The sequence below is a fragment of the Pinus tabuliformis genome, chromosome Q (assembly GCF_031772625.1).
Source record: "Pinus tabuliformis cultivar Carrire ecotype Pingquan chromosome Q, CPIR1, whole genome shotgun sequence".
NCBI lineage: Eukaryota > Viridiplantae > Streptophyta > Pinopsida > Pinales > Pinaceae > Pinus > Pinus tabuliformis.
In genome coordinates, this window is record NC_142296.1 from 943,427,222 (window position 1) to 943,455,211 (window position 27,990).

General features: G+C 39.9%; 1 protein-coding gene across 1 annotated transcript in view; it reads right to left on the reverse strand.

Annotated features, from left to right (window-relative positions):
* Positions 1-1,762: 1,762 nt before the first annotated feature.
* LOC149222573 (putative 6-phosphogluconolactonase 2) overlaps positions 1,763-27,990 on the reverse strand; it is a 79,533-nt gene continuing 53,305 nt past the window's right edge. The window contains exon 3 of the mRNA XM_089385513.1: positions 1,763-2,601. Within this exon, the coding sequence (XP_089241639.1) occupies positions 2,119-2,601 (483 nt within the window). The 3' untranslated portion in view covers positions 1,763-2,118. The remainder of the gene's footprint in view (positions 2,602-27,990) is intronic.

Sequence of the window (27,990 nt, forward strand, 5' to 3'; positions counted from 1 at the left end):
GCAAGATATTCCTGCGGGGAAAAAAGACTTTCCTCACCAACATAGCAGAATCACTTGATGCAATAAATAACAAAGATTTGGCATGTTAGAAATCATGAATGGTAGTGATAAGCTACATTTTAGGCTCCCTCTTCATTAAAAAACCAAAGCACATTTCCATATTTTAGATAAACAATATATGCTAGCATTGAAGGTCCTCTCCCAACACCTCTCTAAGTGTATCTGCCATACCAACAACACTCGCAAACGAGTTAATAACTGGTAAGGTGAACCCTACTCTCAATGGATGAGGTTTAGGAGTCTATTACGAAAGTAACCTACTCTTTTTTTTCACCAAGAAGAGTGACACAAGGTACCCATCCGCTCCCATCCCCAAGAGGATCAGATCAGTTTTGCCAGCTCACTTGTCCATGTCTTCACTATGTCATAGACGAAGTGTATATTCTTCTGCTATAATCTGTGCAGAAAGAGCTCTATTGAAGGAATAAACAGGACCCGGAATTATTGGTACCTGAACTTGCACAAAGCATATTATAACAGATAACCAAATCGTACGAACATATTCTTCACACAGGTAAATTCTGATTAAAAATGGCACAGCCATATTAGGTATAAATAAAATAATAAGAAATTTCCATGCACTAATAACACCTCTGGAGTTACTCGGACGGCATGCTTATTCAGAAAAAAAGGCCCACATCCACCAATTATGAAACAGAGTGAAAAGAGAGAGAAAAGAAAGCCAAACATATTCAAGCAATTTACGTACCCATAACATCAAACGTTGAGAAAAATATTATAGTATTGTGTATTTCATATCTTGATTAATAACATTTTGCACATTTATAATTTACTTAGTGATTAACGTATCAGGAGAATGCAGGAGAATACTTGTGCAAGCAAAGGCAGTCCACATTGAGACATTCTTGCTCACTATTTGCAAGTGCTAACAAATTTTGATATTCTACCAAACACCGAGTAGACAAACAAAAACAAAAATTGTTTTTTCAAACCTTGAAGATTATAGAATATCAATAATAAATGTATATTATTGTAGATTTGTTGAAGTAAATTTAAGTAAATAGTATGTCAAAAATAAGTGATTAATATAAGAGAAGGCAAGTGCCTCTTATTATTCGTCCCACATTATTCTCTGTGACTGCTGTGCTTCACCTATGTGAATTATGTTAAAAACATTTATACTTTGGCTCTTTTCTCTGCAATTGGGTTCTGCTTATATTTTTGTGTAAAAAATTATTTATGATATCAGAGCTGTCTTTAGATTGAATTCTAAAAGTCGGTAATCTAAGAAACAGATAAATCTGTCACAACATATTTCAGGAGAAGACAGTTTGACAGAGGCAGACCAACGTGTCATGCATAGCATGCTGATGGGCACAAGACATTATGACACGACATTTCAAAGAATGTGTGTGTTCTAAACGATGAACACTTGTGATGCTGAAGTATTTATTTCTGGCAGAAAACTTGCCCAAAGAAATTTTGCAGGAAACAAGGGATGTGAGTCCAAAAATTTAAAACTAAGTATGATTATTAGTGAATCTGAGATTTCTGATTGTGAGACGAATGGCCAGTCTTCAATGTTAAATGCTGTCTGAGACATCTTGCTTAAAAAAAAAGGCAAGTCTTCAAAGAAATGAAACAAGTATGGTGCAGATCCAAAGCAAGGCCTACTTGCTAATCTTTAGATAAAAAGATTCTAACTTATTCTGAAATGACACCACAAAAAATGATGCCCATATAGATTTGAAGAGCCTTCTGAACATCAAGGTGAATTAATGTATAACTTAAGACAACTTTTCTTTGCATCAAAGCAAAGAATCAATTCTCATCCATTGTAAAGATAGGATATTATGCAAATAAACACATAATGCAAGCAAGATAGTCATGAGAGCCTCTGAATTTACACAAGACTGAAATCTCGTAATGAGAAATACTTCTGAAACTCTTCAATTTAAAGAGAATTATAGAACTCACCACCAAATGCAATACAATCAATATTCTAATTTCCAGAATCTTTGTTAGTCCTCACCAAAACGGGGAAGAGCTTGGCATAATACACCAAGTATTTAGATGTAATATTTGACATGGGAGAAATCATGAATTGCAGTGACATTCAACTAACTTTGAGGCTGCCCCTTTGTCAGCAAACCAAACCAGATTTCCCTCTTTTGGAGAAACCATCTGTGCTGGCAGAGAACCTCGTTCCTCTCCCATCAACTTTCTCATTGTATCTGCTTTATCAGCTCCAGTTACAACCATTATAACATTTGCAGCTGAGTTAATAACCGGTAAGGTGAACGTTATTCTCTCTGGAGGAGGTTCAGGAGAGTCTGTTACGAAACTAACCCACTCCTCTTTTTCATCAAGAAGATGATGGTTAGGGAAGAGTGAAGCAATGTGACCATCTGCCCCCATTCCTAAGAGGATCAAATCAAACTTTGGACAGTCGCTACTTTTTGCAACATCAATTGTCCGTGTCTTCACTAGTTGTCGCAGGCCAAATGCATAATCTTCTGCTGCAGCCTCCGCCGAAAGTGTATCATTGATCGAATAAACATGACTTGGAATTATTGGAACCTGAACTTACACACAGCATATTTAGAGCAGAAAACCATCAAACCACTAAACTTGACACAGCCAAATAATGTACAGATGAAGTATTGAGAATTGTCTGATCTTTAATAACACCTCAAGAGTTGTTATTTCATTCTTGTAATGCAAGCTGATTCAGAAAATAACCTTCTAAGTCCAAAGTTATGAACCTTCGTCTGAAAATACAGAAAGTAAAAAGATAAAAATCAAACATATTCAAGCAATGTACAGACCAATATCATATAATGTTGGGAATAATGTAAGCGAGATATGCTTTTCAGCCCTTTAATTCATAATCTGAGCTCAACATTTGGCACATTTCTGTCTTGTGGCAGGATTTAGTAGCTTTCAAGCACAGTAATATTGGTGTAGGCAATAACTAGTCCACATTGATATTCTTGCTCAATATTCAGAAGTGTTTACAATTTTTTATAATCTTCTACAGAACAGAGGTTTATTTGGGCAATTGATTTTTCAGACCTTGAAGGTAATATAATGTTGGTATAATGGTCATATTATTGTATATATTTTATAACTTTGATTTAACAATAACATTTATTATGGGTGACTTGTATACTAGAACCCGATTCTCTTGGCATTTTGATTCTCGGCATTTCATCTGCAAGAATTATGTTGACAAAAGAACACTGAATAGACTAGAATAAACACATTCAATGTTTGGCTCTCTTATTTGCAATAGTGTTCTGCTTATATTTTGTGTGTAAATTTCTTCACAGTATGAAAGCTTGGTCTTTATATCCTGTAGGGGCATAGGGTGATGTTTGCTTACAGTCAAAATGAGAAATGGGAGAGAAGATTGTGACAAATGTTAGCTTTACGCTGCTTCCAAGGCGTTTTCACTTAGCTACGAGAGTGCTTCATGTGATGGTAGCCCCTTTGTTGCATTTTGGCCAACTTACATTTGGGGATCTTAGTAGGTGTATGCTTACCTTGGGTTTAGTGCTAGGGAGGTGCACTTCTGGATGTTGTAATTGGCACACATAACAATTTGACATCTTCTACAACGATGCAGTTGTTGAGGAGGATGAGCACTTAGAAGGTGGAGTGACCATGTTGTAGAGGGGCATTATGCAAATAGAGGTTGAGCACAAATCCCTAGGAGCATCGAAGCCAAGTTGCATGTATATTTAAAAGCACTTGATTTGAGGAGCCATTGTTGGAGGTCACACCATCTTGCTTAAAGAAATGCTGAAAATGTGGACACCTAGAACTTGAGGATGCACCATCTTGCTTCGAGAAATGCTGGAAATGTGAACACCTAGAATTTGAGGATGCACCATCTTCCTTAGAGAAATGCTGGAAATGTGGACACCTAGAATTTGAGGATCCACCATCTTGCTTAGAGGAGCACTTGAGACGTGGACCCTTACACTTGGAGGGCACACCACCCTGGAGGCTGTGCAAACCCTGCTGTGCAATGTGGCATTCATGTTAATTTTCTAACCGCAGAATTATTTCCTAGTAAATTTTCCTTGATGATGTAAATTAAATTTCAGCTTTACTGAGTAAAAAGAAGCACAGGGATTTTAGCTGGAAAATAAAATTAATTTTCTGCAGAAGAAAAACAGACAATTTCCATAAAAATACACAGAAATATTTGTCCTCAAAATTGGCCTTTCATTTAATAAATTTCCAAGCATAAAAGGGCTCACTTACTGGGAAATATCCCACTCAGAAAACAACATTCACCACAGCAAATTTATGGGAATAAACTGCACACATGTACAAGCTGTACGGCCCTCCCAATATTTTTGAATCGCCCACAAACCTCTTGCTGACTGCGAATGTGAGTCATCCAGCCTGTACAACGTATCAAGACTGTTGTACGGCCACACTGGTCAAATATGCACCCTAGTTTTTTGTATGGCCGTCATACAGCCTAATCTGCACCTCAACCTGCTCGATCTACCCCTGTACAGCAACGACCCCCACACTTGGATGATTTCCCTTGCTGCCGCACCCAGATCTTATCTTTTTTTGGCTGCTACAGACTTGGATGATGTCCTTCACTAAGATCTCACTGATCTTCTCCTCACTAATTGTGTCTTCTCCCTTAGCCCGGCTTTCTTTTTATAAGGTTGAGTTATGACTAAATCCACAACCATAATCTCCAAAGTGATTGCTTGTTGAGATTAGATCTCAACATCACTAGAGATCAACGGCTGAGATTTATCTAATTCACTAATGCAAATAACCTTTGTATTTCATTAGATTAAACTCACTTTTCTCATAAAAGGAAATTAATTTAATATTTACAGTAATTGCCAAGGTTAAAAGACAATTAGATGACTTCCACACATCAACTATTCATGCTTAGTGTAGTCCTCCACTTGACGTTTTGTTGTTGTCTTAGCCTAAGGTTTACTTGTGGACTTAGTCCATGTTTTATTGTTGACTATATATAATATAATGCCTTTGTAATGAATCACTCTTAGTGATCATGCCTCAGAGATTATTAATTTGTGTGATGCTATCTACGTTAAGGATCTTGGAAGAACGTATATTTACTCTTGTAACAAAAATAGTGCTTGTGAGAGGCATGGATTAGGGCTCCTTGGCTTGTGTGATGCAAGAGAAAAGTAAAGTGTTTGAGATGCACGTGCTAGCGAGGTGCATTTCTTGATGTGGTAGTTGGCACACATGTAGCAATATGACATCTTCTACAAGGATGCACTTGTTGAGGAGGATGGGCACTTGGGACATCTGGAGTGACCACCTTAGAGAAGGGCATTATGCACAAAGATTAAGCATGAAGCCCTAGGAGCACTGGAGCCAAGTTGCATGTATGTTTAGGAGCACTTGAATTGAGGAGAGATTTTTTGGACGAAACATCTTACTTAAGAGGAACGTTAGAAATGGGAACACCTGGAATTTGGGGCGCATCATCTTGCTTAGAGGAACATTAGAAATGTGGACACCTAGAATTTGTGGATGCACCATCTTGCTTAGAGGATCTTGAGATGTGGACCTATAGACTTGTTGGGCATGCCACCTTGGGAGTTATACAAACGCTATTGTGCCAAGTGGCATTCATACTTAGCACATGGCTCCAATTGGTGATTTGTTGTAGACTTAGCCTAGGGTTTACTTGTGGACATAGTCATGTTTTATTGTCGGCCATGTATAGGAGCATGTCATTGTAATGAATCTTTTAAGAGATCATGCCTTCAGTTTGTTAGTTGGAGTGATGCTAGCCATGTTAAAAATCTCAGGAGAACGTGCATTTACTCCTGCAACAAGAATAGTGCTTGTAAGAGGCATGGGCTAGGTGTCCTTGGGTTGTGTGATGCAAATGAAGAGTAAATTTTGTGAGATCCAAGCGTGTATCTAAGATTTGAACAGTTAGTGTGATGTTAGCTTGTTGTTAAGCTCTTGTACAGGTTAGTATAGCTTGGCGGGATGCCTTGCTAGGTTTTTATTGATAGTTAGGGTTTGCAATTATTGCGGATGCCTTAGCTAGGGTTTGAGGAGCTTTGGAGGAGTACTTGCTGAGGTTAATCAGGAAGACTTTATGTAGCAACTTTCAGAAAACTGAGGTATTGTACTTTATATTCAGATTTTGATAATAAGGAGTTGTACATTTGCTATCCTAAACTCTCTTTATGCAGATCACATTTTCAGATCTAATTTTCATATGTTTTGAGCAGGTTTCATGGTTTTTTTGATATGCTGATTTATTGGTACAGCAAGGCTGAAATGTTGAGTAATTTGATATGCCTTAGATCAAACTTCAGACCTGAAATGTACTATTATATTTCCATCGTTAATGAATGTAATTTTCAGATCTGCACACTTGATTAGATCATGCTCTAAGGGCTGTTGCATTGATCTAGAGTTGAAGAATTTTGCAACGTTTATCTACTTGAACTTTCCTAAACTGTGGTAGACATATTTGAGATATTTGCAGGTATATTTCTCAATATTTCAGCCCTAAGGCTGAAAGTTTTATTCAATAAATCTGTGACCTCATTGAAATGATGTGGGGTTTCAGATTGGGCAGATTTTCAAAATTTTCTATAACAGACTTCGAAGATGTGGCCTGGATTCTCGTTAATTACAGAAATACAGGAGGTTGTGATGACATCAGAGATGAAAGAAATCCTCGGGAGGCAGAATGTCAAGAATCACACAATGATGTCCAAACGAAATTCATATGCAAGTTCTGATGTCATCAAATATTAAAGGCATTTAACTTTATAACATAAGAATTTAGAGCTTGTCCTTTAATTTCTTCTAGAGATACCAAGAGTAGCGTCAACAGGAGATGGTCACCACTGGAGATAGATAAAAATTCTCACGGGAATGCCATGTGGCCACAGGTGTTAACCACAGCAGCATGGATTATGCATGGGAGCATGTACCAGAACTTGAGCAGCGTGGGAGCAACTATAGAGAGTAGTCTCTATACAGATATATTCTCATAGCTTTCCAATAGATTAGTTTGTTTCCTTCTGAGTCAGGTGTACTACTAGAAACCTAGGTGGTTGTTCCATGTTATTTTCTTATCGACCATAGCCATTTGCATGCACATTCATTATATTCCCACTCATGGTTCACTTATCATGTCATACATCAAGGTCCATGTGTAATAGTCCCATGTAGGAAAGCCTCATCTTAATAGCTATAAGCTCAAGTTTAAAGCAACTAAAATAAAGGCCAGAAAATAAAGCATGAGCCATGCCACCTTGAAAAATTCCAATGCCCTAAGTCTCATGCTTAACAACACATATCTAAAGAAAGAGGCCAATCAAATAAAGAAATAGACAAACAAGAGGTAGTATGAAAAAGAGGCTCAAGGAATGGTGTCTCAATGCTAAGTGCTCCCTCTCGTTAAAGTCACCCATGTAGATGAATATCTTAAAAATACCTTATGTGGCTATGAGGTCAATTCATGAAGTTTCGCTCCCTTAACATCACATCTACTTCATCACCCACACATAACTGTGTTCTACGAAATGCATCTTGTCTTAGGGCTTTCACATGTAATAAAGATTAATGTTGTCCTTGCCTTGGTCAATCTAGGAAGGGGATATAAGTTAAATGAGTTATTGGACTATAAAAAATATGGCATCTATGATTAATCACCTAATGATACATATCCAAATGCAATAAACAATCATTTAAGTAAAAGGCTCCTATAATGGGATTTGTCTACTTTCCTTACTGTTTGTCTTTGCATTGGAACATCTATACCAATGTTTTTAAAACCGGAACCGGTGACCGGACCAGTCCACCTAATGAACCGGTTTACCGACCAAAACCGGTCTAACCGGGACTGGTTTGGTCTAAACAAACCGGTTTTAGAAAAATACACTAAATAATTAATTTTTTTTTAAATAATTAATTTTTAATGAAAAAAAACTATTTTTAAGATTTAAAACCATGATTCCAAGCCAATAGAGACAAAATATGCAAAGATTGCTCATTTATATACCATGTAAAGGTGAATATATCAAAATGGCACCGAGTGCAATACATATCATCGACAAAATACATAAGCAATGAGGCTCTAAATGGCCTCTAGAGTGCAAAAACAAAGCCTACAAACTATGGGGCCAGTGGCCTACCACAAGACTCAAGTCTACATATATGATAATACTATAATAGTGATCAACATTATCACTTGAAACTTCTCATGAGTCATCATGATCAAACTCAGTTGGTTGAGTCTCGACTCCCAAACTTTGCAGTCACAAACTTCTCTATTGGTTCAGTGACTTGAGTCTCAAACTTCTAAAGGTATTCTGCCCTAATATGCCCTATTATTTCATTTGGTGCTCCACATGGCTTTACATGGCCTCCTATCCCAGCCAAGTGTTGCTTGAACCTGTTAATACCCCCTCCATGAATGGATTTTTGACAATATTTGCAGATCATTTTGCCATCAATCATATCACAATGAGCCCATGCAGTATCTCTGGCTTTTGGAGGCATGATGACTACTACTTAGCTTAAACTTTGTTGTTCCACTACTCCAGCAAAAACTCAACACTCTCCAAGCTCCCAAGCAAACTCACAAACATTTCAGATGAGATGTGTGAGACAAATGAGAGGGAGAGGGGCCTCTTAAAGGCTTGGAGAGGGTGTTTTTGGAGGGAAAGCACCCTTAGTTCCCTCCAAAACACCTAAAGCACAGTCAAAAAGTCGCTTTTTCAGTTGACGGTGGCATGCCTCCTAATCGGCCAATTTAGGACGGAACCGTCGGTTCCGTCCTAAACCCGCCGGTTAGGACCGGTTTTTTGCAAAAAAAAGAGAAATGCCCCCCCTGGCGGTTCCGTCCTAAACCGGCTGATTAGGACTGGATTTTTGCAAAAAAAAAAGGAGAAATGCCCCCCCAGACCGGATTTTTTGGCCGGTTTCGACTGGTGGGCCTGCTAATTGGCCAGTTAGACCGGTAACTAGTTAGCAAGGCCGGTTTTGAAAACTATGATCTATACCTATATTTGGATCTATGTATGCCTTGGGATCCAAGACACATGCCTTGTGATCTATGATTGCCTTGGGGATTGTGAGACTTGCCCAAGGCATTGTGTACTACATTTGGTTTTGTGACAACCTGCCTTGTCATTGTGACTACATTGGGAGTTGTGACAAATCCTTGGATCCTTGAGATGGTTTACTTGCTTCAGCCATGGAGGTCATCACACCTTAGAGGATGCACTATCACATTTGTTGAGCCCTTTTATAGAGTATCCCACTTTAGAGAGCTTACCTTTGTGGCCTATTTCACCATTTTGAAGAGGACAACTTGGCGGTTGAGTTTTTTAGCTTGGTTGTTGAGGTACTTAGCTTTGGTTTGAGAAGGTTGTTCACTGAAAAATAAAATCGTTGGAATTTTAACTTCTAGAATTAAATATATGCAATGAAAATAAACCAAAGAGATCAACCACACATTGCAAAAATAAGAATCACTCACAACAATTCTTCGTCATTTCATTATCTGGAAAATCTAGGTTTTTCGACCCACAGAGATAAAAGGAAAAATAGAAAACCCCGAAACCTGTAACACAACTCCCTCAAAATGAATTCGGCCTAAGGAACTCAGCCTCTAGGAAATCAACCTGAAGAACTTGGCCCAACTACTCTGCCAACAATTCAACCTACGCCCTCTTTGCATGCCACTGATGCGCATTAGGGAAAAATCTGCCCTGCAATCTGCTCCTACTCTGCCTTCCTGAATTCGCCCCAATCCACTTGCACTTCTCCTTCTCTGCTCTCTTGATCCACAGAGCCATTTGCACTTACAAAAAAATCGATTTTTTTGAATGATGACTCACACAACTTGTGCTCTTTGTGTGTCTTCACCTTCTTGCTAGGCTTCCTTTATAAGCTTCATTGAGTCCAAATCCCTAGCCCCAATCTACCCTCTAGAACCATCTTGGACATCAACGATTCAGATTATTTCTAAGTCACTTAAATAATTAAATTATTTATCCTTAGAAAATAACTCAATAGCCCACAATAATTAATTTACTTTAATCATTATACTTTTCCTAAGTTAGATTAGCAAAGAAGACATAAATAACTAGAGGGGGCAAATAATGTCTTCCACATGCTAAGACACCAAACCTATGTAGAAGGTCTTCCGAAGCTACCACTCACATCAGCACTCCCTCCTAGCAAGGAAGGGATTCTCCACCAACCCCTACTTATCTCAGTACTTCACAAACCTCCCTTTCACTAGAGGCTAAGTGAGAACATCTACCACATGTTCCTCTATAGAAATGTACTCCAATATCAAAGCACCCATCTGGACCTTGTCTCTAATGAAGTGAAATCCGATCTGGATATGCTTGGACCTATCATGAAATACAAGATTTTCAGAGAGCTTAATGCAACTCTGGTTGTCACAGTGGACTACCATTGGCCCCGTCTACAAATCAAATAACCCTGCAAGCATCTTGTGAAGCCAAACTACCTCATAACTCGCCATACTCGTTGCCATGTACTCTACCTCTGCTGAACTAAGTGCCACTAACTATTGCTTCTTGCTAAACCATGAGATCATGATTGATCCCATGCTAAAAAAACATCGAGATGTGGACTTTATGTCCACCACACTCCCTACCCAATCAAAATACATGTACCTATGCAGCGCCACTCCTCCAGCTTCGACATACAACAATCCAAAATCTACTGTCCCACACAGGTATTTCAACACATGCTTCGTTGCCACCCAATGAACCTATCTCAACTCCACCATGAATTGGTTGAGTGTGTTAACAGCAAAACATATATCAAGCCTAATGTTAGCCAGATACATCAAGGAACCTATCGCCTACTAATACAATGTGGGATCCACTAATTCACCTTCACAAGCACTCATCTTATTCAAGTTAGTGATCATCAGTGTACAGACAGGTCAGCAATCCTCCATCTTGAACCTCCGCAATATCACAACTGCCTACTTGCCTCGCCCAAGGAAAATCTCTCCTGGTTGTTGCCACACCGCCAATACCAAAAGTAATGCATCAAGTCGATGCCCTTCATGTTGAATTCTGAAGCAAGATCCTCCTTGCACATCCCTATGAGCTTCTCTAATCCTGTCAAGAAGAGATTATCCACATATAATACCAAGATCAGTACATAGTACAAGTTGGGATCCGCCTCACTCTTGGTGAAGCCCAAATCAAGAAGATATCCATAAATCATGGCATTACCATGCATGCGGAGCCTACTTCAGCCCATAAAGGGCCTTCTTCAACCTACATACATGGGAATCTCTCCCATATACCTCAAACCCCTGAGGTTTCTCAATATACAACTCCTCATCAATAACCACGTTGAGGAAAGCAGTGTTCAAAACCATCTAAGTATCCTCCACCCCATCCTTGAACCAATTGACATAACTACTCTAATGTATGCATATTTGTCGACAAGTGCGAATGTCTCCTCTTAATCCACTCCCTCCTTCTGAGAGAACCCTCTCGCCACGAACCTCACTTTATGCTTCTCGATATTGCCATCAGCTGCATGTCTAATCTTACAAATCCATCGAGAAGTCACCACAAACTTTTCTTTCAGTCTCGCCACGATGTCCCAAACATCATTGTTATTGATGGAGCTATACTCCTCTATCATGGCATCTCTCCAAACCTACTCATCTATAGCCTCCTCAAAAGTGCAAGGCTCAGACTTGCTGACGCTACTCGTTAGTGCCAAATAAATAGAATATATAATCAGTGGTTTTCTTTGCTTGAAAGTGCTACTAGGAACCTACACATGCTCCTCAACGTCCTTTAATGTCTGCTCGGCCCATCTCGGCCTCCTCCTGATAGAGCTCAAAGGAATATCCAGCTCATCCTCTGAATATGTTGTCTATGTTCCTGCTAGTGTTGTCGGTCCCTGCTCAGCGTTAGGAGCCTCTTGCTCCTACTCCCCTACCATTACTGACTCCCTCTCATGACATCTCCTCAAGGTCCTGCTATTAAAATTGGCAACTAGGGCCAAACTCCATGTGGGTCATCTTATTTATGGCAGCTGATATTTTTTTTGGATCCCTCTCATCGAGATGTGTAGGATTGATCTAAAGATCATCTGATTCCGATAAGTATTCATGGAGATATGAATTTATTAGTGTTGTGAGACAATTCGTCAAGGTCGGCCAACAACCAAATAAACCCCACTTGTGCTCAACGTTTCAGTATAAATAAAGGAGGACTTCGAGTCATTTAACACTCATCTCTTGTGATCTCACTCTCCACTTGTTTTGGGTTTTTGATGGAAGAGGAGGTCTAGAGGAGATGCCTCCTACGTAGCCCTAAAGAAGGGTGGTCATCTAGGAGAGCCCTAGATGCAAACTTGTAGGAGATCTGACCGCAAATCTAAGAGGCCCTAATCCGCAGCTAGAAGAGGCCCTAATCCGCAGCTAGAAGAACCCTAATCCACAGCTAAAGGGAGCCCTAATCCACAGCTAAGGGAAGGCCCTAACCAACAACTAGAGGAGGCCCTACGCTGCCGTACCTAAGGGTGATATGGATATACCCTAGCCACAGCAACCTAGAGTCTGGACAGCGTTGGAAAACAGGGATCTGAAGTCTACTACAGGAGGCCGAGTGGTTGCGGTAAGTGGGGATAGTCTTAGGGCTGGAACATTGATTTAATCAAGATCTGAGTTTGTTGTGAAGAGGGCCGAGAAGGCTGACTGTTAGGCCGAGTTCCTAAGGGTCAAACGCATTGTTGTTTGGAAGTTATTTTGGCACATTTTCAAAGGTCTATTGTTACAGCAATCTGTTGTGCTAGGCCACAGACCATAACACACAACTAGAGGTTATGTGAGGGCTATCAAGGGTGGACAACACCCTGAGCAAGCAGCGTGGGTGAGGAGGAGACCTATGCTTAAAGGGTTAGTTTGTTGACTGTGGGATGAAACTAGGGCTGCTGCAAGTGCCCTAACCAGGTGTGCAGCAAACAACTGTGCAAACAAATGACAGCATGGTATAATTGGACTATTTGGGCATGTTGGTGTAGCTAGATATATTATGGGACAGCAGCTAGTACAGCATAGTACTATCAGCATACAGTGATGGGTAGCAATGCAGCATAATATAAAAATGGTGCAGCACTATGTATGATGCAGCTACATGACTGAATGTAGTCATGATGAGTGCAACATAGAGTGCAGATCCCTGATGAGAACAACCCAGTGATTGGAGAAGCAAAGTGACAGGCGCAGCAACATGAAGTGCATAACATGGTCATTAGGTCTAACACTGTGATGATGACTGCAGCATGGTGCAACACAGTGAGGTGCAGCACATGGACGAGATGCAGCACAATGATAGGTGAAGGAGTCAACTTCGAGAATCAGTTGAAGCAGCATGTCTTCAACTAATCTCATGTAGAGATGATCTATTCTCTTATCTAGAAAGTCAAAGTGTTGACTTCTATTGTAAATGTACTATCTCTCTCTCTCTCTCTGCTGAACTATTGAAGATCATATAAGAAGAATTGATCAAGGTTTCCCCACATTGGGGTTTGTCCATGGCTAGCGCCACATCTTGTGTCCTCTCATCTTGGCTTGTCTTCTGCGATTTATGATATGTTCTATCTGCAGTTTACTTTAATGCTTATGTGATTGCTAATCTGGAAAAGATATTGAGCTAACTATGAAAATTGAAATAAATTGCTCTAAGCATAGAACATACCTAAACTTAACACCTGCCCTCATCGAATCCAACATCGTGACTCAAGGTCACCTTTCTCTATCCTAGAATGTACACTCGGTAGGCCTTTGAGACCTCATTGTAGCCAAAAAAGCACGCCCCTCTCAGACAAGGATTCCAACTTATTCCTCTTCTCTGTAGGAACATGAACGTAAACTGGACTACCAAATATGCGCAAATGACTCACATTCGGTTTCACTCTTGTAAACAGCTCCTCAGGAGTCACATCCTCGAATACCCTATGAGGACTCTTGTACTGCACATACGAAGTTGTATTGCAGGCACCCTCGCACAAAAACATAGGCAACTCTTGATCGTAGGTCATTGCCCTCGCTACCTCCATGACAATCCTATTTTTCCTCTAAATGACCCCATTTTGCTAACGGTTGTAAGGTACTATGAACTCCTTCTTAATCCCTGCCTCCCTGTAAAACCTTAGAACTCATTTGAGGTATACTCATGCCCATTATCCGATCTCAACACCTTAATCTTCTTCCCTATCTAGTTCTCCACAAGAGCATTAAACTCTTGAAACCAATCGAAGACTTCAACCTTGGTCCTCAAGAAGTAGATCTAAGTCTTCTTGGAATAATCCTCTATAAACATCACAAAGTATAAGGACCTTGTGATCGATGTTACAGACATAGGACCACAAATATCATAATGCACCAAGTCTAACATGCTCTTAGGCTTAGTCTCACTGTGAGGATACATCACTTTGGCCTGCTTGCCAAGCACACACCCTTTACACACTCCATCCTGCTCCACCCAGATCTCTAAAAAACCCATAAGCATCCCTTGTACCATAGGAAGAGCTTTGTAGTGTAGGTGCCCCATCCTCCTATGCCAAATATCACTTTGGTTGTCACTCTCATGACTGAGAGCCTTCGCCAATTGTCCTCTCAACGGATGGAGATCCCTCTCCCTTCTACCAAACCCTCGCTTCTTATTGAAATCGATCCCTTTCAGCCCAACAACCACTTCACCTCTCGTAAAGTTGACCTCCAGTCCTCTTTCTTCCATGGCCAAAACTAAAAGTGTTGAAATGTAGTTGTCATTGATGCCAACCCAAGCAGCACCAAAATATGCCCCACCTTTGTTGACTAAAATGACATGGAAAATTAGTGTCTCTCGAGTCCATATGATCTTTGTTGGATTCCCCTCGTTGAGTAGATTACGGTGGTATATGGCACACCACGTGAACCTTCACAGTTTGGGAGATATGCTTGTTTGAAAATGAAGCCCCTAACTTCTGGGAAAAAACCCAATGGGAGATGATGTGGCACCCTATCATTGGTCAGCATATTATTTAAATCATGAAAATGGGATTTCCGTCAAAAAGCCTATGGTCAAACTATTTCATGAAAGGTCTCAACGATTAGTTTTGAATTAACAAATCATGAAGGGGTTTTAGTTCAATATAAAAAATTAATCTTTGGTCCCTAAAGGCAAACAACCTCATCAAGGAATTTATTTTTGGCTCCTGGCTCCCTTATGTTCGAAATTTAAAAAAAATTGTCTCCAAAACTCATGTCGGTTGGCCTCTTATGTGACCTTCCAAAAACTATATAAGGATATTTATTTTCTCTCCTTGATCAAGCAATTCAACGCATATCTTTTTTGTGAAGCTCTGAAACTAATTTCAGCCCTGTGGTTTGTTGAAGATCTGACGAGAGGCTTTTGAGAAGTTTGCACCTTTTCTTTTGGATTGGTTTGGGATTCGATGGTTTTTCTAGGAGGAAGAAAGGTTTTCTCTGTGGTTTTGGCCCTCATTAGGGCATCAAATTCTGAATTCAAACATCTATCTCTCTACGGTCTTTCGATTTCCTCTACATACTTGTCTCATCATTGCAGGGAATTCGTTGAAGGTAGAAGAAGCATGCTCAATCTCTTAATCTCAGCCTTCTTTATGATTATTCTTCTGAGCATTCTGGACAGATCAGTCTACAATCTAAGGTTCGGTTATGTTTGAAGCTCTTATGGTACATGCGGCTCATTGAATATTTAATTTAAAGACCAACAAAGGTTTGTTTGGGACCAACAAGGCCATTTCAACCCTCCCCTCGAAGTAGATCAAGAACTGTTACTGAGCAAGAAGATTTCAATGTATAATATTTACCAATACCATTGATGAACATCAATAGAAGTCTCAGCCTAGTTAAGCAAGTTTTTGTGACAGACTTGATCTAAGGATCAATGAAAAGTTTGAATGTAATCTGAAGCCTATTCAACGGCTAGGGCAGAAGTTTAGCAGCCTCAATCTACTGTCTAGTTAGCCAATCTTCTGTGGTAGACATAAGACAAGACCAACGACGATGTTTTGAGCTTCATCTGAGCATAAGGGTTATGTTCATGTGTCTCTGTATCAGCGAAGAAGCAAGAAGGCTCGTGCATCTATTGTTGTTTGGTTAATTGACTTGAGGAGACTTTCGTGCACCAAACTTAGCAGTTCAAGACACACGTTTGTTACTCCAGTGGTGGACATTGCTTCTGCAAATTATTTGTCGAAATTTAATGACTAAAAAAAAGTTTCCTGCAATCCCAACCCAGTTTTAATTTCACCTTATCACTCCCATTCAGTTAAATGCCCTTTCCCATAAACATACATTCAACATATAGAATTCTAGAAATGAAATTTTCAGATTAAAACACGAGGGACTGTCAACACATGTTGAAAATATATATGGACATAACCAAACTAGCAACACACATAAAAATACACAAATTTTTGGTCAGCTTATACCTAGGCAAAACCCCTTCAATCTTCTCCGGGGAAACATGTTAGAGAGCTCTTCAAATTTATTTATCTTTCAAGTTCAAAAATAAAAAAATAAATAAAAACATTTGCAGACAAAACAAAACAACAAAATACAACTTATCTCTTCAGCCCAAAACTCCTTGAAAACCATGCCCACTTTGCCTCGATTTCCATGCCCACTTGAAGCTGAAAATATATATTGTACATATATGACTGTACAGACTGTGTTGTACAGACTCCATACGGACTGTACAGAATTTTTTTTCAAAAAAGAATCAAAAACTTCTCTTGAACTGCGTGCAACTCACAGCATTTAATGTTGTTCGTACTGTACCTTCTGTTGTCTTCTATCCATTGATTTCCATGCCCAACTTTTCCCAGAAATCACCCCTTCAACTTGCTGCAACAAATTTCTCCTCCAGAACTTTTCTCCAGCTCTCAGCCTCCTTTCTCCAATCTGCTCATGAAGAATGAATGCAATCTCTCTTTTCTTTTCCCCCTTTTGTTTCCCTAAATGACTTTTGAGCAACCCTAAGATCTAATGGCTCAGATTCATTTAGATTAAGGGATGAGAATAAATGTGCATCTAAGTCACAGCACACGTCCTCCAAGGTCCCATGTCTCGTATTTTACGTGTCGGACACGAAAACGGCCCTCAAACGTGTCGAAAACGTTTTTCATCGTGTCTTGTAAAATGTAAAACGTATTCGCCGGTTTTCGTCGTGTCCTGCATCTGGAAAACATGTATTCCGTTGATAGAAAACATTGCCTGCATAAGCTGCAATTTTTTTTGAAAGAAACGAATAATTTTTTAGTGGGGCAGCTTAATGATCAAGTCTAGGCCCTAGTATTGATATGCTATTCATAGTAATGTTAAATTCTTAAAGTAAAAGAATGAAAATGAAGATTAAGGAGAATGTCACTTTTTTCATCCTTTTACTTAAATTTAACATTACCATGAAATGACTCAGGATGTTTGAGAGTGGTTCCGGCCTCATTGGATTTCATATGGAGAGAGTAGAATTTTAGATTTCATTCAAAATGCAGCAGACTTATCAGTTTTTCAGGATTTCAGGATTGGGAGATTGTAATGTTTTCAGGTGACACCACCTGCCCGGGCTACCCCTGCCACCAGTAGAGGACGTGGTCTACCTCCTATAGCTCCTACTTCTAGTTCTTCAGCTTCTAGAGCATAGTAAACTCCACTGCCAAGTCCACCAGCACCAGCATCTACATCTAGAGGGAAAGGGAAAGTTGTGGCATTTTCTCGCAAGAGGGGCAGAGGAAATCAATAGGATTAGACTTTAGTTATTTTCTTATGTGTTTGTAAGTCGTACATGAACAATGAACATTGAATATTCAAGAATCAAGACCAAGCATATCACATTCTAATTTCTAAATAGTAAATTTTGATTCTATTTATTTTTTTTAAGTGAACTATGAACTTTGAGAAGTAATTATATTTTAATTTGATTAGATAAGCTGCAACCTGCAATTTAATATGGATAAAAAACTATATTTTGGTTTATATATATATATATATATATATATATATATATATATATATATATATATATATATATATTTTATTAAATATATATAAAAGGTGTCCCCAGTGTCCTGTTTCCAGGTCGCTACGTTTCGTATTGAATACTCGTATTTACGTGTCCTCTGTGTCTCATGTCCTTGTGTCATGTGACTTAGATGTGCATTTAATTCTCACTTTCTATTTTTTAGCTCACCCATTAAATAAAGTACCCACATTGTACTTTATGTCTAAAGTCACTTTTCACTTTATAATTTAACATTGACTTTACCACTTATAAAGTCACACTTAAGAAAAGAATTATTTTGGACACGTTTCCCTAGGTAGAGACTAACCCATGGGAAACGACTTGTCCAAGGTACATTAAAAATCAACACTCCCTCTTACTGCAGAAAGTGTTTCTCACCACACCCATTTTGTCCCTGAAATGGACATGCTTGCCTCTTGGCAAGGACTTCGGGAGAACATCGGCCACCTGCTCATCTATTGATATATACTCTAGCTTCACTGCACCCTTCTGAACATAGTCCCCGACGAAATGATATTTGATGTCAATGTGTTTTGACCTGTCATGAAACACTGGATTCTCCGTGAGTTTAATGCAACTCTGGTTATCACAGTGAATAACCATCAGTCTCAACTCCTGATCAAATAGGCCATACAAAAACATGCGAATCCAAATGGCCTCGCAACTAGCCTGACTAGCAGCCATATACTCAGCCTCAGAAGAACTCAAAGCAACTGACTTTTGCTTTCGACTAAACCACGACACAACTATCGAACCCAATTCGAAGCAACACCCTGAAGTGCTTTTCCTGTCAGAAGCACAGCCTGCCCAATCTGAATCTGTGTAACTTGCCAACCTCACTCCATCTCCCCACCTATAGTCCAGACCATAATCAACAGTCCCCTGCACGTAGCGAAGAATGTGCTTTGTAGCTACCCAATGCACCTTTCTGGGCTCAACCATGCACTGGCTAAGTGTGTTCAATGCAAAGCATATCTCTGGCCTAGTGTTGACCAGATACATCAAGAACCTAATAAGTTGCCTATACAATGTGGGATCCACCAAACTAGAATCTAAAGCATGAAGCTTCTTCCAGTTGGTGATCATAGGTGTAGACATGGGTCTACAGTCTGCCATGTGAAATCTGCTCAACACATCCACAGCATACTGCCCCTGCCCCTGCCCCAAATGCCCCTCCTCCTGCCACACCTCAAACCCCAGAAATTAATGCACCAACCCAATGTCCTTCATCTCGAACTCCGTAGCAAGATCCTCCTTGCAACCACTAATCAATGTCTTTGCCCCAGTAATGAACAAGTCATCAACATACAACACAAGAATGAGTGGATCATCCACTACAACAATGTAGTATAGGTTCGGATCTGCATCACTCTTCGTGAAACCCATCTGCTGCAAGTAAGTATCAATCCTCGAATACAAGCTCTTGGAGCTTGCTTAAGTCTGTAGAGTTCTTGCCTCAACCAGCATACATGGGTCTCTCGCCCAAGTACCTCAAAGCCCTGTGGCTGCTCAACATACACCTCCTCTATAACTCCGTTCAAAAATGCAGTCTTCACATCCATCTAATGGACCAACCAACCCATTTCTGCAGCGATAGAAATAAGGGGTTGGATAGAAGTGTACCGAGCTACGGGAGTGAAGGTCTCATCAGAGTCAACTCCCTCTATCTGTGAGAACCCTCTAGCCACAAACCTCGCCTTGAACTTTTCAATGCTGCCACCCGCAACATGCTTGATCTTGTAGAGCCACCTGGAAGTCACAACTGACGTGCCCTCGACCTAGGCACCACTTCCCAGACATTGTTCTTAATGATAGAGGCATACTCCTCCACCATAGCCTCTCTCCATACCTCCTGGCTAGTAGGCTCCTCATAGCTAGTAGTCTCAAAGTCAACAATGTTGGTAGCCTTGGTTACATAACTGCAAAACCGCTCAGGTGGCACACTCTCCCTGTTCACCCTCTTAGGAGGACCAACAGACTCTGCTTCCTTCAAGGTATCTTGAAGCCACTTGGGCCTCCTCTTCCCTAAAGAAGCTTCCCCATAGGGAACCTCATCCTCTGCCCCCAGTCTGGTGAACCTGAAGGTCTGCCAACTAACCCCGGTGTGCCTGTACCAGCACCTGTGCTTTAAGAACCTGTACTGGCACCTGTGCCTGTGTCAGCTGAAGTGCCATGTGAACTCTGTACCAATGGACTCCCTAAAGAAGTGCTCAGTGAACTTGCCATTGGTGCCCCATATGTCATTGACACTGAAGTACCTCCTGTACCAGTCGATCCAAAACCCTGAGGTCCTACTCCCTATACCTGACCTCCCTATTGAGGAGAAGTTTGTGACTCTCTCTCATCATACTCTTGTGATCTCTGATAGGCCCTCTCCTCCTCGAACTTCACATCCCCTCTTAATCACCAATCTTCGTTTAGAAGGAATGGAGATCTAATAGGCCTTCAAAGTCTCATTGTAACCCATAAGGATACCCTTCTCTGTCATGGGTTCCAGCTTCGTCTTCTGCTCCTTGGGGATATAAGAATATGTGAGACATCCAAAGATACGAAGATGTGCCACATGAGGCTTCTCTCCAGTGAAAGCCTCCTCCAGAGTCATATTCCCCAATACTCTGTGAGGACTCCTGTTATGAAGATAAACAACAGTATTGCAAGCCTCAGCCCACAAAAACAAAAGCAACCCCTGATCATGAATCATCGCTCTAGCATCCCCAACAATAGCTTTGTTCTTCCTTTCAGACACCCCATTCTGCTGGGGGTTGTAAGGAATCGTGAACTCTCTCCTAATGCCCTCCTATGCACAGAAGTCAGAAAACCCACCATTGGTGTACTCACCAGCATTCTCTGACCTCAAGGCCTGAATCTTCCTATCTGTCTGCTTTTCCACAAGAGCTTTGAAATATTTAAAGCAACTGAACACCTCACCCTTGGTCTTCAGGAAATATATCCAAGTCCTCCTAGAGTAGTCATCAATGAATATAACATAATACTCATAACCACCCAAAGACACATGAGACATACGACGACTAACATCAATATGAATAAAGTCTAGTATACCTGTAGATCTGTTGTTGCTCGCTGGGAATGGGAACTTGGTGTACTTGCCCAAAGAACACCCTCTACAGAGCTCATAATGCTCGAGACTAAAATCAAAACTCCAGTGGTGATCTCCCTTAGTACTCTCAAAGCTCCATGATGCATATGCGTCATCCTCCGATGCCATAACTTGCACAAGTCTCTATTGTTGGTGGTACTAGTGTGAGTGCTACCAGATGTGCTACCCACCAATGGTCCTGCCGACTGAAAACTAAACCCATATAGTTTCCTAGAGAAGACTCCAATCACTTTGGCCGAAGTGATGGAAGCTCCCCTAGGATGCATCAATACCTGCCCTCCTAAGAAAGTGACGTCAAACCCCTTCTCCTCCATAGCTGACATTGAAATCAAGTTCTTCTTCATCCCCGAAACATACAAAACATCCATGACCTTCAAGGAGGCAAAGACTCCCTCTCAAAGATCATAGTCCCCACACCAACAGCTCTCACAGTGCAGTCATCTCCTAGCACAATTTCAATATCAAGTGCCCTCTCTGCAAGCTCTGAAAAGAACTCACGTGCACCTGTCATATGGCAAGAAGCGCTACTATATATGTACCACACATCAAATGATGTACTCCTACTAAATGTGGAAGTAGTAAATGCAAAGTCCTGGTCAAACTGTGAAGCAAACTGCTCCACCTCTGTTGAAGTTGCAGTACCCTTCTTCCCCTTGTTCTTCCTCTCAGGACATGTAGCAGCATAGTGTCCCATCTTCTAACATGCCCAATATTTGACATTGGACATATCCGTGTCTTTCTTCTTCTTCTTCTCCTTTCCCTTAGCCCCATCTGATGAGGCCCCTTTCTTGGCCTTCCCTTTGTTCTCCCCCCGGGCTGTCAAGGCTACATCCTCCTCATCTGCTATCTTCACCCCACCACTGCCAATCCTCCATATCTCATGTTGCACACAATCATCCTAGAATTTGTCCCAATTGAGAAGATTCTCCCTAGAGGTAACGGAATCTCCAAAGACCTCCCAAGACTTAGGAAGTCCCACTACAACTATCCTAACTAACTCTGTGGACGCAACTACCTCACCAATAGCAGTCAAATCATCACTTACCTGTTTGACCCTGCCAAGATAATGAACTACATTTTCAGCCTTGTCATCCTAATGTTCTTCAATTGTTCTTTGAGTACCATCTTCCTGCCCTCATTGGTACTCTAATAGAGAGTGGTTAGAGTTGTCCACATCTGATATGCATATGTGTTTTCTCTCACTTGAGGAACCACATGATCCTTCAAACTGTCCATCAAATCCTTTTTGCCTTTGCATTATTTTTTTGTGAATTCAGCAAATTCATCTGCAGCGGTAAGAGGTACAACCACTTGCCGCACTATGTCCCAAAATGTTGCCTCCTCAAACATTGTCTGAATTCTATCCTTCCAAACGGCATAGTTGGATATCCCATCCATTTTGTCCTCTATCCTTAAGAACACGGCCATGGCTACTGTCCAAAATTTACAAAACCAAGAAAATGGAGAAATGAACTTTCCATCGCACCTTGTTGTCCCAAAAGTTCAGTCTATGTGAAATTTCACCTTGCTGTCACAAAATATCAATTTGTTATCCAAACTGAATTTGCTGTCCAAAAATTCAATTTGTTGTCCAAACCACTGTTTGTTGTCCCAAACTACTGTCTGTTGTTCAAACTGCAATTTGCAGCCTGTACCAATGATACCATGTTGAAATTTGATGACTAAAAAAAAAGTTTCCTGCAATCTCAACCCGGTTTTAGTTTCACCTTATCATTCCCATTCAGTTAAATGCCCTTTCCCATAAACATACATTCAACATATAAAATTTTGGAAATGAAATTTTCAGATTAAAACACATGGCACTGTCAACACATGCTGAAAAATAAATATGGACATAACCAGACCAGCAACACATAAAAATACACACAGATTTTTTGTCAACTTAGACCCAAGCAAAACCCCTTCAATATTCTCTAGGGAAAACATGTTAGAGAACTCTTCAAATTTATTTCTCTTTCAAGTTCAGGAAAAATGCATTTGCAGACAAAATAAAACAGCAAAATACAACTTATCTCTTTAGCCCAAACCTCCTTGAAAATTGTGCCCACTTTGCCTCGATTTTCGTGCCTACTTGACGCTGAAAATATGTACTGTACTGATATGACTGTAAGGACTACGTACAAACTATATGGATTTCTATACCGCTGTACAAATTTAAAAAAAAAAAATTCAAAAACTTCTCTTGAACGGTGTGCAGCTCACAGCATTCAATGTTGTTTGTACTGTACCTTTTGTTGTCTTCTATCCATTGATTTCCATGCCCAACTTTGCCTAAAAATCACTCCTTCAACTTGCTGCAACAAATTTCTCCCTCCGAACTTTTATCCAGCGCTCAGCCTCCTTTCTCCAATCTGCTCATGAAGAATGAATGCAGTCTCTCTTTTTTTTCCCCCTTTTGTTTCCCTAAATGACTTTTGGGCAACCCTAAGATCTAATGGCTCAAATCCATTTAGATTAAGGGATGAGAATAAATGTGCATTTAATTCTCACTTTCTATTTTTTAACTCACCCATTAAATAAAGTACCCACATTGTACTTTATGTCTAAAGTCAATTTTCACTTTATTATTTAACATTGACTTTACCAGTTATAAAGTCACTTTCACTTTATAAAGTCACACTTAGGAAAAGAATTATTTAGAGACTAACTCATGGGAAACCACTTGTCCAAGTTACATTAAAAATCAACAATATTCGGCTTGTGGATTGAAGCCTTGAAGCAACAACCTTAATTCACAGCTCTCTCTGTATCCTTCTCTGTTGCAAAGGATCCAAGTATTATTTGATCATTGCATACCTAAGAAAATTTTCGGCCCAGACTTATTTCTATAATGGTCTTGAAATTCGCATGGTCTAGAAATTAAGTTTATGTATGTCTGTGGCCTTAATAAAGAAATTGAGTCGACATTATTAAGGATCATTGTAACACAAGTTTGATTTAAAAATATATATCTTAGCATTACTTTGTAGCTACTACACTTGTTTTGAAGAGAGATCTAAAGTTTCACTTCTAGGGATGCAGACCTTGATTTGAAGAAAAAAATTTAAAAGCCATTTGTGGAGAATTGATCTTGGAACAGAGGTATGCAAATCAAAAGTTTATGCTTAAATGATATAACCTTGTAGCTTGGAAACTACGATGAAGATCTGGACTTACTTCCACAATAAAAACAAGGGTTTCTAAAGGAATAGAGGTACAATGCTTGTAATGTCTAGAATAAGGAACTTGCTTGCGGCAGGGTACTTGCTACAGTAGTTAAAGTTTTTAGATTGGCAAATCTTTGGGTAAATCATCAGTAGCGGTCTCATCACTATTATTGTCAAGCAGTAAGGATTTCTAAAGGCAGCAAATTGCTACAGGCTATCTCCAATGCATAAAAGTACATCTATCTAACACTTCATTGTCATCATTACTTCACAACAGTTTGGCATAAAGAGTCACTTTGTCATCAGTTTTGCAGTAAGGGTTTCGTCATGGTTTCAATTGTAATAAGGGGTGTGTCATTTGTGTAAGGGGATCATTGCCAATAAGGGTTTCATTGAATATCTTGTAAGTGGGTCATTTTCACTGGTACGAGAGCCCACAAATATCTTGTAAGTGGACCATTGTCCCTGGTACGGGAGCCCAAAATAGTTGGTCTGATCTATTATCTTTTTCAGGGTGGTTGGGTGGTGCTAGGCAGGTTGTTGAAGTCACCTTTAGAGCCTGAAAACACTTCAGCGTGTTAGGGTGGTGCTACGGCAAGTTGGAGATTGCAAGGATGTTGGAGCATCCTTTCAACAGCAATTGATAAAACCAGTTCGTTGGAGCGTCCTTTTAGTTGGAGCTGGAAAATTGAATGTTTTTCTAGAGTACTAGGGAGTTGGGGCTTCCCTTTTCAGTTGGAGCTTAAGCATTTGATGTACTCATAAATCATTAGAGAAGCGTTACAGTGGTTTTTCTCCTGGAAGGATTTCCACCTAAAAAATTTGGTGTCCACTATCTATTGATTCTATGTAATGTTGGCTTATGTTTGATGCTAAAGATTAATTAGTGCTCTGAAAAGATTTATAAGTTACTAATTAATAAGAAACTTTGATTTAGCCCCCTCTCAGTAATTCCAACAAAAAGGAATTTCTTCTCCAACCCCGATACATATAACACCACATTCACCTCCATGATACCACCTGAGTCCATCCAAACTCTATACACCCAATGCCTTTGACTGCATACTTGCCCTTGTCACCAAGCTCCACATTTACATCTTTGGGCCCCCTGGTCATGTTGGTGAACTAGTCTCAATATCTCATCATATGACGAAATTCTCCACTGTCCATGAACCAAACACCTCTCATGATGGTTCCAGAAAGGCAAGATACTAAGGCGAAGTTTTTCTCAAACTTCTCTGCCATCACTTCCATCTGCACAGTAGTTGTTGTAGGCAGTGTTACTATTTCCCTCCTTTTTGTTAGGATACTAACTGGCAAAATACCCAAACTTATGACAAGCAAAGCATCTTACTTTTCTCATGTCACTTTCCTTCTTGTTCTGTGAAGATCCTCCTCCACCCTGGTTTTGCTTGACCTTCGGTTTTCCCTTTTTCGCTTTTGCAGCAAGAGCAAGCTCATATTTCTCTTCTCAACCCTTTCGTTGTCCTCCGGTTAATGAGTTTTCCTAGACTTCCTTTTGGGTGAAGTCATCCCATAACTTGCTCCAATTAGGAAGTTGTTGACAAGCAAGAATCCCATCCACAAAGATGGACCACTGCTTTACGCACCCCTTGAGAGCAACTTTAACCAGCTTTGAATCATGCACAGTTTCCACAATAGCTGCAAGCTCATCACAAGCTTGCTAGAACCTCGTGACATAAGATGTCACAATCTCAAATCTGTTCATTTTGACACTGTTTAACTTTTCCTGTAGCACCATTTTTATGTTCTCATTTGTACTCTGATAAAGATCGGTCAAAGCTACCCACATCTATCTTCCAATGTCCTTCCCTAATAAGTGAGGAATTATATGATCCCTCACACCATCCAAAATTATGAGGCTCGATTTCATATCCTTGGTCCTATGCTCTGTTGCAAGATTCAGATCTAAAGAAACCTACACGTCTCTACTCACTAAATCCTAGAGACCATTCATCCTCAGAATCCAAGTAATTCACTCCTTCCAAAGATTAAAATTTGATACCCTGTCCAACCTGTTTTCATATCTCAAACTGCTCAATGATGGCATCTCCACAAATCGACCACAACCACAAAACCTAGCTGCAAATTTTAGGAAATAATCTTGCTATTGCGAAGAAAGAAAACTCATTGTTGCAAACCCTCGTTATCTCCATCTAATACCATGTTAAATTTATAATATTAGCCAGATTTATTTTATCCAGACAATTTATCCCCAGCGATTTATTTATTTACCCAAATAAACATTGAATCACTGAAAAATAAAATAATTGGTATTTTAACTTCTAGAATTAAATATATGCAGCAGAAGTAAAACAGAGAAATCAATCACATTGCAAAATAAGAATCGCCTACAACAATTCTCCATCATTTCATTATCTGGAAAATTTGGGTTTTTCGACAACTAGAGATACAAGAAAAAATACAAACCCCGGAACTTGTAACACGGCTCCCTCAAAATGAATTCGGCCCAAGGAACTTGGCCTCTAAGAAATCAACCTTTGAATGAAATTGGCCTAGAGAACTCAGCGCAACTACTATACCAGCAACTTGACTTGTGCCCTCCTTACGTGCCACTAATGCGCACTAGGGAAAACTCGACCCTCCAGCAAATAGAGCTTCTTTAGATAAAATCAATCTCCCTCCGACAACTCAGCCCTGCAAATCTCCTCCTACTCAACCCTCTTGGATTCGCCCCAATCCACTCCCACTTCTTCTCTGCGCTCCTGGTCCATAGAGCCACTAGCACTTAGAAAAAATTGCTTTCTCTGAATCATGCCTCGCTCACACGACTTGTGCTCTTCGTGTGCCTTCACCTCCTCGTTAGGCTTCCTTTATAATCTTCATTGTGTCCAAATCTCTAACCCCAATCTCCCTTCTAGAGCCATCTTGGAAATCAACAGTTGAGATTATACTTAAATAATTAAATTATTTATCCTTCGAAAATAACTCAATAGTCCACAATAATTATTTTACTTTAATTATTGTACTTTTCCTAAGTTAGACTTAGCAAAGAAGACATAAATCACTAGAAGAGGCAAATAATGTCTTCCACATGCTAAGACATCAAGCCTATGTAGAAAACCTTTCAAAGCTACCACTCACATCAACAATTTCTCAAATGTTGGTCGCAAACCCTTTTGTCCTCAACTTGATAGATCCCCTTCAAGACTATTTGAAAATATTGAGTGAGGATTTTCCTTTGACAATCTTGAAATCTATCTAGGTCATTAAAAAATTTGGTAGAGTTTGAGGTCTTTCAACCCTAACTATCCTTTTAGTCACCTAAATTCTTTGGCCCAACAACAATTAAGTAAGGATAACTTACATGTTGCTTCTTTTGCATCAACATCTCCATGGGCTAGGAAAGTAAGCTCTCTTGTTTATTCCAAACATGGATGATTTCCAAGCTATTACAAATCCGCATATCAGACCTAGAACCATCACTAACAATAGTCAATATATCAGGCTCTAAGCTTCGTTTTTGTTCTTCATAATTCTTAGGATCAATATTATAAATGGGATTAGCATCATCAAAATCATGAGATTC